This window comes from Opisthocomus hoazin, chromosome 15, assembly GCF_030867145.1.
Source record: "Opisthocomus hoazin isolate bOpiHoa1 chromosome 15, bOpiHoa1.hap1, whole genome shotgun sequence".
In the NCBI taxonomy this organism is placed as follows: Eukaryota; Metazoa; Chordata; class Aves; order Opisthocomiformes; family Opisthocomidae; genus Opisthocomus; species Opisthocomus hoazin.
In genome coordinates, this window is record NC_134428.1 from 17137056 (window position 1) to 17152790 (window position 15735).

The 15735-nt window shown below is 38.1% G+C and overlaps 1 protein-coding gene across 1 annotated transcript in view; it reads right to left on the bottom strand.

Annotated features, from left to right (window-relative positions):
- Positions 1–15735, bottom strand: part of DNAH3 (dynein axonemal heavy chain 3) — an 86602-nt gene that overhangs the window by 37446 nt on the left and 33421 nt on the right. Inside the window, exons 17-30 of the mRNA XM_075436173.1 lie at positions 14456–14579; positions 13743–13896; positions 11920–12064; positions 11430–11641; positions 11019–11110; positions 10466–10580; positions 9771–9887; positions 8512–8691; positions 7446–7582; positions 6542–6743; positions 4771–4863; positions 4353–4463; positions 2353–2467; positions 358–556 (exon numbers count right to left, since the gene is read on the bottom strand). Of these exons, the coding sequence (XP_075292288.1) occupies positions 358–556; positions 2353–2467; positions 4353–4463; positions 4771–4863; positions 6542–6743; positions 7446–7582; positions 8512–8691; positions 9771–9887; positions 10466–10580; positions 11019–11110; positions 11430–11641; positions 11920–12064; positions 13743–13896; positions 14456–14579 (1996 nt within the window). The remainder of the gene's footprint in view (positions 1–357; positions 557–2352; positions 2468–4352; positions 4464–4770; positions 4864–6541; positions 6744–7445; positions 7583–8511; positions 8692–9770; positions 9888–10465; positions 10581–11018; positions 11111–11429; positions 11642–11919; positions 12065–13742; positions 13897–14455; positions 14580–15735) is intronic.

A 15735-nucleotide genomic window follows, 5' to 3' on the forward strand; every position in this document is an offset into this window, starting at 1 on the left:
AAAGTAATTGACCACTACTACTGTAGAGTTCTTTACAGTTCCAGTATCATAAGCTACCAGCTTTTTTCAGAAGCACATTCTTGGATAAAACAGAAACTATGACTGTACTGGTGTAGAAACATATACGTTGTAAATATTTTACTGTATTTGGGCAAAGAAGATATATAAAATTTGCCTCCAAAACCTACAGGAAAATCTTCGCTGCTGAGGGCCCTGCTATTACTAATTGAAACAAATTGAAACACAGAGCTCCCTTCCAACCCCTACCATTCTGTGATTCTGTGATTCTGTGAAATGAAACTAAATATAGATCAATCAAAAAAATGAAAATGTTATTCATAAACAACATGGCTTTACCTATAACATCGATCTGTTAGTGGTGTTATAACCAGACGTAGAGAATTGCCCAGATACTCATAACCATATTTGGCTTCTGTTGTAATCATTCGCACTATTACATCCTTCTCTTCCCAGTAGTATCTCAGCTGAGAAATCCATTGGAAGTCATTCAGATCTGTGATTTTGTCTTCAACCAGTTTTGCAACAACATCACGAGCTGCAGAGTAAGAGACAGATTATGTGAAAAACCTAAACACTTCTACTATTTTAGTTTACCTAAAAGAATGTATAAGTAAACTAACATTACTTATAGCTACATACATCAACATTTAGAGCAGTAGGTTTGCTTTCATGTTAGAATCACAGAATGGCAGGGGTTGGAAGGGAGCTCTGTGGGTCATCTAGTCCAACCCTCCTGCTGAAGCAGGGTCACCTACAGCAGGCTGCACAGGACTGCGTCCAGGTGGGTCTTGAATATCTCCAGAGAAGGAGACTCCACAACCCCTCTGGGCAGCCTGTTCCAGTGCTCCGTCACCCTCAGAGGGAAGAAGTTCTTCCTCATGTTCAGACAGAACTTCCTATGCCTCAGTTTGTGCCCATTGCCCCTTGTCCTGTCGCTGGGCACCACTGAAAAAGAGCTTGGCCCCATCCTCCTGACACCCACCCTTCAGATATTTGTAAGCATTTATAAGGTCCCCTCGCAACCTTCTCTTCTTCAGGCTAAACAAGCCCAGCTCCCTCATCCTTTCCTCGTAGGAGAGATGCTCCAGTCCCCTCACCATCCTCATAGCCCTCCACCGAACACTCTCCAGCAGCTCCTCATCTTTCTTGAAGTGGGGAGGCCACAACTGGACACAGTACTCCAGATGGGGCCTCACTAGGGCAGTATAGAGGGGAAGAAGAACCTTCCTCGACCTGCTGGCCACATTCCTCCTAATGCACCCCAGGATCCCATTAGCTTTCTTGGCAGCCAGGGCACACTGCTGGCTCCTGGTCAACCTGTCATCCACCAGGACATCCAGGTCCCTCTCCACAGAGCTGCTCTCCAGCAGGTCCGCCCCAAGCCTGTACTGATGCATGGGGTTGTTCTTCCCCAGGTGCAGGACCCTGCACTTCCCCTTCTTGAACCTCATCAGGTTCCTCTCTGCCCAACTTTCCAGATTCCAGATTCCAAGTAGAAAGGAATCTGCATCTGTTTTGCACAAGGAATTAGCTTAATTTGATCTAGGTTCCAGTGCCTGTTCTAAGTAGATGGGAGATAGTTATCATAGAATCATATAGATCATCTGGTTCCAACTCCCCTGCCATGAGCTGGGACATCTTCCATCAGACCAGGTTCCTCAAAGCGCCATCCAACCTGGCCTTGAACACTGCCAAGGAGGGGGCAGCCACAACTTCTCTGGGCAACCTATGCCAGTGCCTCACCACCCACATAGTAAAGAATTTCTTCCTTGCATCTAATCTAATTCTACCCTCTTTCAGTTTTAAGCCATTACCCCTTGACCTATCACTACATACCCTTGTCGAAAGTCCCTCTCCACCTTTCTTGCAGGCCCCTGCACGTACTGGAAGGCTGTGATAAGGTCTCCCTGGGACCTTCTCTTCTCCAGGCTGAATAGCCCCAACTCTCTCAGCCTTTCCTCATAGGAAAGATGTTCCAACCCTAGGATTATTTCTGTGGCCTCCTCTGGACCTGCTCCATGTCTTTGGTGTGCTGAGGCTCCAAAGCTGGACGCAGGACTCCAGGTGGGGTCTCACCAGAGCAGAGCAGAGGAGCGGAATCCTCTCCCGCACCGTGCTGCCCATGCTGCTTTTTATGCAACCCAGGATGCGGGGCTTGTGTTGTGCAGGACTGAGCAATCCCCTTTTGCCCAAAGACACCATGCAATAACTCTGTAAAGGTTGTTTAAAGTTAGAGAAAGCATTTTAGCTGCCTTTTTCAAATAGTTCACCCAACTAACAACAGCTGCACTGCCCCAGATGTAACAAGAGTACCAACAACTGAACATTTACCATGCACATCAATGACAGTAAGACCTCCAAGTGTCAGCCGGGCTCCACTGGACAGCTTTCCCCTCACTAACTCAACAATGTCCCCAATTTGTAGATTGCTCTTCTTCAAGAAATCCTGTCACAGAAGCAGAACGCAGGCATTAACACAATGCTGTAGCTAGCAGTTCCTAAGCTCCCATGGGTGCAGTCATTGGAGACAGTACTTCCAACAGAACATAACAATGGAAGACCTGGCACTACACAAATATTCATATACTGGTATTTTATTTTACTATGAACACTTCAAAAAGCTTTATGGCCTGAAAATAGTGTAAGCAGAAGTCTTATCTTTCTTCCTAATAGAAATTACAACATTCTACGATAGGACATGAGCAGATGCTCTCTGTTGGGTAAATCTGGATTAGATTTCTTCTATAAATTAGTAGTAAAATGTAAATTAATAAAATTAGTAGAAATCTACAATTCTCCTAACTTTAGTATAAACATTTTAAATTATTTTTCTCATTATTAAATGAGGAAGTTTAAAGAAATGAAAGATTAATGAGGTTTTCATTAATGACCTTGACAACAGGATCGAGTGCACCCTCAGCAAGTCTACAGATGACACAACAAGTGATTGACAGACCAGATGGGTGTGCTTCCATTCCAAGGGACTAGAGGAATAGGCAGACAGAAACCTCATGAAATTCAACAAAGGGGAAAGCCCTGTATCTTGGAAGGAATAACCCCATGTGCCAGTACATGCTCATGGCCAGCCAGCTGGAAAGCAGCTCTGCAGAACAGGACCTGGATGCTGGTGGACACCAAACTGAACATAAACCATTAATGTGCCCTTGAGGCAAAGAACAGCAACAGCATCCTTGGCTGCATTAGGAAGAACATTACCAGCAGGTCAAAGGAGGTGATCCTTCCCCTCTAGTCAGCACTGCTGACATCAAGTATGGAGTGCTGTGTCAGTTTTCGGCTCCCCCACAGAAGACAGGCATGGGCATACTGGAGTAAGTCCATTAGCAACCTGTTTTAGTTGGCCTTGCTTTAAACAGGGGTTGGACTACATGATGTTTAGAGGTCCCTTATATTCTGTGATTCACTGCTCTGTTATTCCTTCCCATTTTTCTTAACCCATGGATTGTTCAGGGTCTTTTCTTTGAAAGCAATAAATACTTTCAGTCCTGATTGGATCTTCAATAAGACAATAAATAATAACAACAATATCTTCAACTGATATTAGACAACACAGGCAAGTTAAACCTAAGATATTCAGTAAGGATACAGAAACAAAGAGCTAACATTAAAATTCAGTATTTGGTGTAAAGTTTATTAAAACCTTACTATCTCTACATTTAAAAAGCAGCCCAAACACTCTGTTGACAGAATTAATCCCCAAATAACACATCATCCACCTAGCTCAACTAGGATCAGACAAAAGCCCACTGAATTAATCAGAAATTATTTCCATTACTTGAGCATGGCTTTGATTAGCCTCAATGAAGTGATACTGAAAACCACTGTGATGACAGAGGCACTAAAAACTCATAGGGAAAAATCTCTTGTATGACATAACAGCTAGTTGCTGCACCTTTATCACCAGAAGAATCTAGCAATAATCAGATGGATAACTGAACCATTCTGTAAGGAAAGATTTCTGTGTGCTCCTTTCCCTGTGCCTTCACATGTAAAGACAGGAGTTAGAAATGAAAATACATAGTGTTTAACAACAGTCTGTCATTTTTTGTTTGGTACTTTTATATACACTGGTGTCACTTTTAAAAAAAGTAATATAATTCCCTTCAGTGGGACTTATCCTGACACACATCAAGGTAAATGAGAACTAGCCCCTGCTAAGACACAAGAAAAAAGGAAATAGACAGAAAATAAAACACACTGCAGGAGTAAACTGTAATATGTTTTTGACTGAGGTTCTTCTTTGCTACAAGGAGCTTTTTATTACTAAGCACTAAACTCTGATTAATTAATAGCAAGGTAGAAGAAAATCTTACTAGTAAAGTTCCTTTTCTTATAGCCTCAGACACTTCTTCTGTCCAGTAAATGGATGAAACGCAAATAACCACCTGTCCAGGCCACTGAAGTACCCACGTTTTTCGAGGAACCTTAAATAAAAATATCCATACCAGACACAGAAAGTCATATAAACACCTTAGATTATGGAACTGATAAGAATTACTTTCCCCAAATTTCTTTTGTCTCATGCTGTAAATAAATGAGAATCAGCATGGAAAGCTTTGATACTTTTTCTTCAAGAAATTCAGAGTTAAAGCTTCAAACTGGTACTACTGAACAAAGAGAGCTGGATTCTACTTAGCTTTAAACATGTTTCCCTGGTTAAGAATTTGAGCAACCTGTGCACGTACAGTTGCTTGTGAAATCTATTTTATACTATAATTTAGGAACAATTACCTTGATATAATCTCTTATGCCATCTTGAAGAACTTGTCTTACACTGGCCAGCATCATTTCCTCTACTTGCAAAAGCCATTTTTCTACCATGCCCTTCAAACAAGAAAAACAATTAGGAATCAATACACATTTCCTGATTATATTCCTCTTATAAAGCAAATTCTTTGAAATGTGTTAGGCTTAAATACACTTTCTTCTGATCTAGATGTGATGTATAGGAGAAAAAAAGGTCGAAATTTCCCAAATTCTGACAGCCGCTACTGCAGTTTAACACTGTCTGAAGGCAGGAAAATCAAGCTAACTCTAAAGACAATCCAGCTGAATCCTCATTCCTGTCCGTTTCAGCTGGATATGGTTCATATAAGCATAAACAAAAAATGCAGATCACAGCTTCCATGGTCAGGACATGTTTTGTTCCTGGAGGATTAAGGGAAAAAGGGTATCTGTAACTCACAACATGCCTCATCTCTCATCTCTTTTTGGTTATCATACAGCAATTCAGCTCCATACCTTCACTTTCAGAATAGCAGAAAAAGCTGAAACTGAGATACTATTCACAACTCATAAACTTGAAGACCATACTAGTGGAATTATGATGACCTAATTTTAATTTAAACAATCTTGTAATTATCTTATACTCACATTGTACCATTACACCTTAAAGTTCGATTTTTATTGTGAATCACTACTAGCTTTAGCAACAGCCAAAACAGTGTGAGTTACTCCTTGCATATACCAATGGGAGGCCTTAGTAGTGTGACAGTAGAGTAACAGAGATCCTGTAGTTTAATATCAATCATGCCTTCCCTTTGCCTTCCTGCCATTCTCTACACTGGCCCTGTTCCTCTCCCGCTTTCTACAGCCACTGAATAATAAGCTTATAGCTTATTAAGTTTAATAACCTTAATAAAACAGCATTCAGACGGTACTCTCACCTTTGTAGGACCTTTTGCGCCAAGGCAGCAGACTGTTTTTTCACATGCCTAGATGCTACTGTTTCTACTCAGCCCCCTTCTGAACTAATGCCCCGACTCTTCACTGCCAGTCATTCATCTTTTTCCTCATTCCTGTCCGTTTCAGCCATGCTGCGTACCATAGAATCACAGAATGGTTTGGGTTGGAAGGGACCTTATCCATCATCTACTTCCAACCTCCCTGCCACGGTCAGCAACACCTTCCACTAGAGCAGGGTGCTCAAAGCCCCATCCAACCTGGCCTTGAACCAGTCTGCCAGGGTACCCACAACTTCTCTGGGCAACCTGTGCCAGTGCCTCACCACCCTCATAGTAATGAATTTTTTTTATATCTTATCTAAATCTACTCTCAGTTGAAAGCCTTGTCCTGTCACTACATGCCCTTGTGTAAAGTCCCTCTCTGGCTTTCTTGCAGGCCCATTCAGGTACTGGAAGGCTACTATAAAGTCTCGCCGGAGACCTTACATGGATATAGAGAGCTTGGTTTTTATATATATGTGTGTGTGCATGCGTGTGTGTGTGTATATATATATATATATGTATTATCTGTCTACATCTTAAAAGTAGTAGGTGCATAAAGCTGCACAAAAGTGCCCAGAGGAATTTACCCAAAAAGCTGTATGTCTTACTCCTTTTTGTAGTAAACCCTGTTGTTCTAGAGTACCACTCTGCACTCTCATGTCCTAAACACATTTGAGGATCTGATCCTAGATGTTTTAAAACTTGTTCCCCAAAAAACATACACTTCAGGCAAAGGAATAATTCAATATCACAATGCTAAAAAAAAAATAAATTACTTTTGCATTTGCTGGACAGATTTTATCTATGAAAGGAACAATTTCTTTCTCTGAACTGATCATGCCTACGATCTCCAGATCTTCTGTGAAATCCAGTTTAGCAATTCCTTCAAAACACTTCTTTAAATGTCGTTGTACTCGAAGGGGATCTTTTGTTTCAGACAGTATTTCAAGCAGCTCATCATTAGACAGGAAAAAGAATCTGTTAGAAAAACACAGTTAATGAACATGCACTTTCCAAACATGAAAACTGTCATTAATAATCTGCCGTACAGAAAATAAATTGAATTGGTTTTATTGTTACCTAGGACACTAGTGTAACAGAGAGGAAATTATTATCTCAAATCCCTGTTCTTAAGCAATTTTTAACATTATAAAACTTATCACACTTGCTTTTTTCAGAATTTCAACATGACCATCCTTTTATGCAGGGAAAGAAAGAAGGGTTCTCAAACTCACGCAGGAAAGACCAGCTATACCTTTGCATCCAATAAAGAACTTGTAAAAACATATGATTATGAGAAACAGGATTCTATAAGTCTCATGTATCACACAGATCTGCATAATTAGAGAGGGTAGGGCAGAGACATAACTGCAAATCAGCCATGGGAAAGTAGCAAGTTCCTTGAAAAATGCCCTGTACATGACAATGTATTTCTAACCATAAGTTTACACTGTGCTAGACAGATTTTTCCTCCCTACCTCTGCCTGTCCCTGGCATTGCAAATTTAACTGGAGCTGAGGAAAATGAATGTTGTCTGGAGAAAAAGAACAAGTTTTCTTTTTCTGTTGCATAGGACTGTCCCACGTGTGTTTATAAAATGAGACTTTTCAGTTCAGTAGAAATTATTTGAAAGACCTTATGGCTTTTTGTCTCTACCTTAGGCCTGTTTAATTAATTTACCTTGGGAAAAATAATCTTTTCTTCTCCAAGTAAGTATTCAACCCTTTTTGAATGTCTTCTAAGAGAGTATTTGCTTCCTGAAGTCTGTCTAGCATCCTGGGTTGTTCAGTTGCTACAAGTACCTTGGTGTCTTTCACCTTTATAAAAACAAACACACAGCTAAAAGGTGCAATACATTTGTACATTAAAATTGTTATCATCAGTCACATATGTTGCAGGAGGCTAAAAAAGCTAGATATTCTTCTCTGTAGTGTGCCTTCATGTTATTAAACATGTATGTATTATTTGATAGGTCTGCTTTTTCAGACCATCAGTTTTACCAATTCGAACTTTACAGACAATAGCGCAACAAGGAAATACCCACAGAAATTAAATTCTTTGGCACTTGCTCCCGTGTCTGGGCTTGCTACATTTTTTTCCATTCACAAATAAGTTCTGTCAAACGCAGCCACAGTATATGACAATTATTCTCTGTTCTTGCCATCTAGGTTGCATTTTTTTTCTGGTAACATTTCTCAACTTGAAAAGATAACCTATTTCAGAACAGGCTTCATCACTCACAAAGCCTGGGCTGTTAGACAGGTCTCCACTTCCATTTTGTTACACTGATTATTTCAACATCACACAATCACACGCTCCCAAGGTTTTTGACAAATATCTCAGCTCACACTATCACAAAGTATCTGGCCTCTTATGCAATTTCTTAGTTATAGCGAACTGAACAGGATACTCAATTGCACTTGCTACCCCCGTTATGTTATCCTGACACACTACCAACTCAGCACGTATTCACCAAAGCTCTGAATAACCATGCCACAACATACTAGAGAACAATCATATGCAAAAAAAAGCCGTTTAGTCACTCTAATAACGCATAAGCCTTAAAAGCCTAATCCAAAATCTAACTGTTTCCAGAGAAGGCCTTCCACAGATTGTCAGTGAACTCTGAAGCAGATCCTGAAAGCACAAGTCATTCCGCTTTCTACCTTTCATGTCTTCATGATAGTAATAATCATGTTACCAGATGTGCATAAAAATACACAATTTCTTAAATGCAAGCACTTACCACTTGTGCCATAATGTCCTTCCAGTATGTATCCACAACCCCAAACTTTCTGCCCTCTTCAGGCATTTGAGCTCTAATGTCTTCTGAACTGAAAATTGGTTCCAAATACAACCATGTTGCCTGGCACTTTAACCAGCTATCTAGAATATCTTGAATTAAACACAGTTTAGCTTCCCAAGCCTGTAATGAAAAAAAGAAGAAAAAAATCCCCACAGTGAACAATTTTGAAAGAGAGAGAAACTATATTTAAAAAAAACCAACAAACACTAATAAACATCTGAATGTTTTTTATAAACAACAGATATATTCTTTCACTAGCATTTTTTACAGCAAGTTGTGGGAGAACTGCGTAAAAAGTGCAGAGATGATTAGCATGCCAGTCAAGAATCTCTTCTTTTAATTCTACTCGTGTAGCTTAACAAGACATTCAGCAGACTGTGTAAATGTCAGTTCACAGGTCGTATATACAGCGGGTTCAATCTTTTCGCCCCCCAAAAAAGCTCCATCATGCAACTCTAGCAGTATAAATCAGTTTTAAAACCAGAGAGACAATTTTTTGGGAATAAAGAATTTCAGATAGCATTGCTTTTGTGACTTTGACAGTCTACAGTGTAAGGGATACGCAAGGCAATCTACTGCAAGGAGAAAACACAGTCTGTATTGTTCACTACTCTGCAAGAAGTACATAGAGATTGTTTAGATAGTTCTATATTAATTGTTTGTTTTCATTTCACCAGCTCTACTGGAAAGCAGAACTCGGCTTCACCTACGATTTGGAAAAAGTCCACAGGAAAGGATAGAATTTAGGTCTCAGCATTGCTTACAAATCGTCACTGTTAGGACAGATAAACTGCTATAAAATACTGATAGGAAAGAAGTCTCTGCTTTCTGCATAATCTTCCTATTAGAAATTCATCATCTTTAACAAAATAAATTCTCATAAAAAGACCTCTGTCTTTTTACACAATTCAGCATGATTTGTTTAAATCAACTGACCCATTCCCAAGACATTCAACTGAAAACCCATGCTTATAATGACTAGATTAGCAATGCAATTACAAATTCTTTAGCTGTAAAGCAGGATTTGCAAACTATTTTCTGGAAACCATTAATTCAAAGCTCCTGAAGAAAAATATGAATGTGTGCTCTTCGAAACAGTTAAAAACTATGTAACCTCTTAGCATGCCAAAATACCTTAAAGCACTTAGGGAAAGCATATTATGAGACACGCAAGCTCAATCAAACCAGCTTTTTCTTACCCGGCATTCAGCTTCTATTGGTTTGATGAAGGAAGAGCCACACATTGTCTGAGTCTTAACAATGTGATCATCCAGCAAAAGCTGGATGTCATCAACTGCTGACAGGATGCTGGTGTTCTGTAAATACATCACATTTGGGTAAGGCAAATAGCAGTAGCTTTATTTCACCACTCTTCAACATCATTCAGCTTCCTGTTTCCTCCCTTTTCTATGATGGTCGAAGGTGAGAAAGTAGTAAGGCACTGAGAAAGCCTGCAACACTTTCAAAGATATGAAATGCTATCTCCATGGGACATCCTTGGTTCAAAGGTCAGAAGATTGGTTCATGAATGTGAAGCTAGCCAGGGATGCTAGTGACTTCTGACTCAATCTCTTGGACTGCATGTGGTTTCTTGTTTCTTCCAGGCAGGTCAAAATTGCACTACTGTCCAGCTTTCCATAGAACACTGCAGAAGCTCTCAGGCTTACAGATTTCTTAGGATGAATATGTGGAGATTACAAGTTATCCAGATACTAAGGTCCAAATAAAAGGATCTATAGTAATGGGGATGTTTTCCCAGGCTCTGGGGTATGATAGCACTTTCCATCATGCCACAATGAATCAGCAGTAACTTCCTTCTAATATTTCTCAACTGGTATTCAGAATCAAAGTAATTCTTTCCAACACTATATATATTGATTTGGTGTTTACTCACAGTATCCCTGTATTTCACCAGACTGAACTGCATGCTGACCCACTCTAATTTCATTTTCTCCATTGATTTCTCTAAGGAATACTCCTTACTTGCAGCTGTTCCAATAGGTTCCAGCCTAAATTGAAATGAAACATATCTTTGAGATGGTTTTGCAACATAGCTGAAGCGTTAAAAAAAAAAAAGCAGTTGTAGGTAGAGTTGCATATCAGAGTACTTTTCATGTGGATTTGCTAATACCACCACAGACTTTTATTTCAGGGAATATTTTTGCAATTTCAGGCTCACCAAGTTAGATATATTAATATTAATTTGGAGATAAATAGAGACAGAAAATTCTGAATGTGAAAATTAAGTAGTTTAGGAATACGACTCTGGTTTTTGGTGCTTTTGTGCTACAAGAACCACTGAAAGTTCCATCCACAGCTTGATAAAATACAGCTGATTTTACAGCAGGGTCCAACAGCATACTAAAACCCCAAACAAACTAGTATTTGGTATCTGACACGAAATAGAGTGACTGTCTAAAAAAAGGAGACTAGAGTAAGCTTCTTACTGATCCATATATTTTGAGAGTCCAAATTCCAATATGTTTTTAAGAGTAGTAGTTTCATCAGGTCTGATCTCACATCCTACAATTTCACTAATCTGAAAATAAAGTAAGAAATAAAATCTATTGTCAAGATGCATATTTGTAACAGATTTCTCAACCAGCAAGAAATAAATGCTAAAGAAGTATTAACCCCCTAATTTACTTTTATACCATAAATTATTAATTCAAAAAAGCCCCTGCCTTTACCATTACAAACTTCAAAACTGGATCTATCATGTGACGGGATAAAGGATCTTCTTATTGTGAAATACAGAACTCTTACTGTATTTCACAGTATAGACTATATGAAGTAGTACATTGAACTGTCAGTTTCTGTGTAGAATACTCCCACAGTTAAAGCAGAGTTTAAAGTACCTGCTCCCAGTGTCTCTCCTTCATTCCAGGATTGCAGGCAATTAACAGAACAGGCAGATGCTGTTTGAATTTATCAAGCTTATATTTCATAGTTTCTGCTAAGCGTCTAGGCCCAGCCAAATCTGGAAAACTCTTACTGAGCTTGTACATAGTTCTCCACATATTTCCAGTTTCTTCAGTAATTTCATCAGCATTCAACTTCTGGAGACATCCTGAATACAAGAGTATTAAAAAAAGCACAGCAGGCACATCAGCACAAGGAGACTGCCAGCGTGATTTATTTACAGGTATGTATAATTGTTCTCCTTTAACTGGAAATGAATTGCGTTATAAAAAATTATCTTAATGCAAAATCCAAGTCAACAACTGTGTTTCATGCTGCTTAACAGCATTTATTTCTTCAAAATTATTTTCTCACAACTAATCAACCTTTTCAGCTTCTACTTAACTAACTGAAAATTGGTTCATCAAAAGAACACCAAAGCCTCACCATTCATCCATTCCTCAGATTTGGTATGGAAATTATATGCTGTTATCCAAAGTTGCTCAAAGGGTTGTTTGTTTGTAATTACAGTTTGCAGTAGAGGAAATTGACTCTTCTCCCGCTCAAGTAACTCCTCTTCTCTATTAATGGCCTTTAAGGAAAAAAAATATCTTATTTCCATCAAAAAGTCCTATTGTTGTTTAAACTTTTAAATGGGTAATATTGAATACAATTTTTTTTTACATGTCAGAAAGCCCACCAGATTTGTAGATTCAGGCCTGTGGATTTTAGGTAAATAAAGTAACTGTGTTCTTGAAAATTCCCCTAGTTATTTGTTGGTATCTTTTACTACTCAAATAATTTTAAAAATCTGTATCTATTTTAGATGTAGATAATGCACCATGGCACTCAGTGAAACCAAGGCTCACAAGTTACCAACCCACTTTGAAACCCTGATGTAAGCTCCTCAGTCACATAGGCTTATAGGATTTTTTTTTTTACTTGTGATTATTCTTTTCTATTGGAGAAACATCGGGGAGCTCCAACCAAAACAGATATTAATTGGTGTGCTTATCCATGGTAAGATAATTGTCCAGAAGACCTTGCAGTATAAATCAATGTGTAAAGATTTAGATTAAAAAAAGTTATTGCCTTCTTCATTTTACAGGCAGGGAGGTGAAGCACAGAGAAATGCTGTCTGAAATGCAGACACTGAATTCAGATTGAGTCCCAACTCTGTGCTTTTACAATGCTGACAGTCCTTTCATAAAGCTTTTAATCATTCAGCATAAGATGCAGGCAGAGAAACTTAAAGATCCACATTCAAAGATAATTTTTAACTTCATCCATTCACTAAGCTGATTGTCATATCATTTAAATTGTGTGGATACACCCTTCATTGTGATCACATATTAAGAAACTTAATTACTTATTCTGATCTACCTATAACAACATATCAGTGCTGTTAACCGACACTAATTAACATATACTAGACACCTTTAAATCAAGTTAAGAGTGTTGATACATAGGACTAGCAATTTAGATAAATCTTAAACTCATTTAATTGGTTCTATTTTCTTTTTTGAGCAGGACGATTAAAATCTTGATTCTTAAGGCTCCATATATGCAGAAATCTCATTGTCTCATTGTGATTTAGAAGATTTATTAAGCCTCACAAAGCCTGTGAGATGTCTCAAAGGTAACCATTCTCATTTCCCAACACAGGCACAGCTAAGACAAACTATTCAACCTAGAACCACACAGTATACTGGATGGAGAGCTCTGAATAGAATCTAGGAATCTTGGTCTTCAGTCTTCTTCTAGCAACTGAAACTTCCTTTTCTGTGATATAATACATATTTAATGCCTATAGGCAACTTCTGGAAATTATGCAAACAGTTGAAAAATACTTGTTTTTAATTAAAGGACAAGCAGAAGGACTGAAAACACAGCTCCAGCAGCGCAAACCACTGTTCACGGAAAATGCCGTCTCCCTAACATTCTGCTCCTGCCAACTCTGTCAGAAGAATTCTGTTTTCTGTGGACAGCATCCTGCTACTACTGACTGCTTGGAAACACTGAAATTCAGTATTACAATTTTTAAAACTCCCTAAACTTTTTTCCCCAAAAAAATACGCTCTTCAACTCAGCATAGGGACAATCCACCATACAGGGACAAGAAGGTAATTGCCACGTTTGTGAATTTGGAAATTTCAAAGCCATCTTGACAATATATGATCAGAACCCTGAAAAAAAACTAGGACAGGAGTCAAACTTATGCTCATCCAGTACATTGCAACCCACTGCATACTTGACTAATAAATACTAACCTCAAATTCTGTTAGTGCATTATCTAGATTCTTATTTAACTCTTTAAATTTCTCAGCGTTGTTCTTCATTTCTTCTATGGTCATGACATACCGCTTTTTGTAGCTTTCTACTTCTCTATTATAACCTTCAAGAGTTTCCTCAAACTGAGAACACCTGAGGTAAAGACAGTTAAGGTAATACAATGTTCTGTTTCATTCCCTTACAGGTTTCAATTATTTTATTAATTATAACAGGCACTGTCAAATGAAATCTGATCTCAATACTAGTGTAAAGTAAATACGGATGCCAGTGAAAACCTATTAATCAGTTGTATCAATACTATGTAGTTCACAGGATTAGAATTCAAGGTGCATTTTCAAACCTCCCAATTGGTTTAGTTCACTTACATTTCCTACCTTTACTGCCTGGAAATAAAGGAAGAGTGAAAACAATGTAACAAAAATATGTGTAATGCTGTACTAAGCAATATAACAAGATAAAATTATGACTATTCTAGCAACATCCTTCATTCCTCCTTTCAGACCTATTTAAGCATAGGAATATTCTAATCCACCCTCATCAACAGTATTTTTCTGAAATCTCCAGGTTTCTTCCTTATTTTCTCATCACCCTTCCAAGTTTTACTTCTTTGACATTATCTCCTTTTTCCTGATAATGAGATTTTTCTTTTCTTTAAAAATACCCAGGAGAAGAAAATGTCTTAACACCATACCTTTCAAGCAAAACCATCTCTGCATGATTCCTCCTGTTACACAACTGATCTCTACTGGTTTGAAAGATTATCTCAATCTGATCAGGCCAATGGAAAACTGTGCTATTCAGGTTTATGTCATCATCTAAAATAAAAGACATTTTTAAGAAAATATCTTTTAACCAATAATCTAATAAAATGGCTGTTGTGAAGAGTAAGCAAAATAGCTAAAACTACATTTAGAAATAGGCTAAGAAGCGGCATATTTCAAGCTGCTAGCTGAATTAGCTTCACTACAACTGTTCCCTAAAACAAGTTAGATGGATAGCAAAACTCTAAAATCAAGTTAAGAATGCGAAATTCTCTGAATAAGACTTTAGCTAGGCAGAGAAAATCAGTAAGAACTGCTATTCCAGAATATCAATTCTGTTCAACTACACACAGAGACAGACCACTCCTAACTAAATATATATAATATACCTACATAAGGTAGGTAAAAGTAAAGTTCAAATCATTTTAATCATTTTATAGTGGATAAATGCTGAATTATTCACAAAAGCCAGAGCATAATAACTACAATCAGCTGACATCACCATCTTCATCTTTGTCCATTTGCTCAGTGCACTTAGATCATAACAACTAACTGCAGGACACATGCTTATAAACCCACCTACAAAGAATATGTAATTATGAAATAATGCGTATTCAAACACTTCAGTCCAAAATATAACAGAAAAAGTCCTGGTTTCCACAGGCATCCTAACTTATGTCAGAAATAAATTCTAATAAACATGGCATAGCCTAGTTATTTCTATTGCTGTCTAATCTGAGAGTCTATTCTGTTTAAGGAGAAAGGATCATCCTGCCACTAAAATGGGTATGCATTCTTATAACTGCTCTTTGTTTTTTAAGTATGGCAAATAACATGCAGCATCTGTGAATGACACATTTGTGCTTTGAACAGAATGCAAGCTAAAAGCAACTTCTACAGATGTTTCTTCCATCTTGGAGAACAGCCTTTATATTAATTAAGAACAGCAAAATGACAAAAAGCTTCCACTGATCTAATACTCAACTGCAGAGATGCAAGTTCTCACACTTTCGAAAAGCTGTCAGCGAGCCTTCCAGACATTGATTTTTAGATGGTTTTTCACTGAAGACTTTTTATTGAAAAAATAAATGTTATTGAAAAAATGATGTTACACATAGAGGTGTAACATCATTTGGCCAGATTACATGACATTAATCTGATAATGCCTAAGACATTTTCTAAAACACAGAAAAAAGCACTGTCTGAGCCA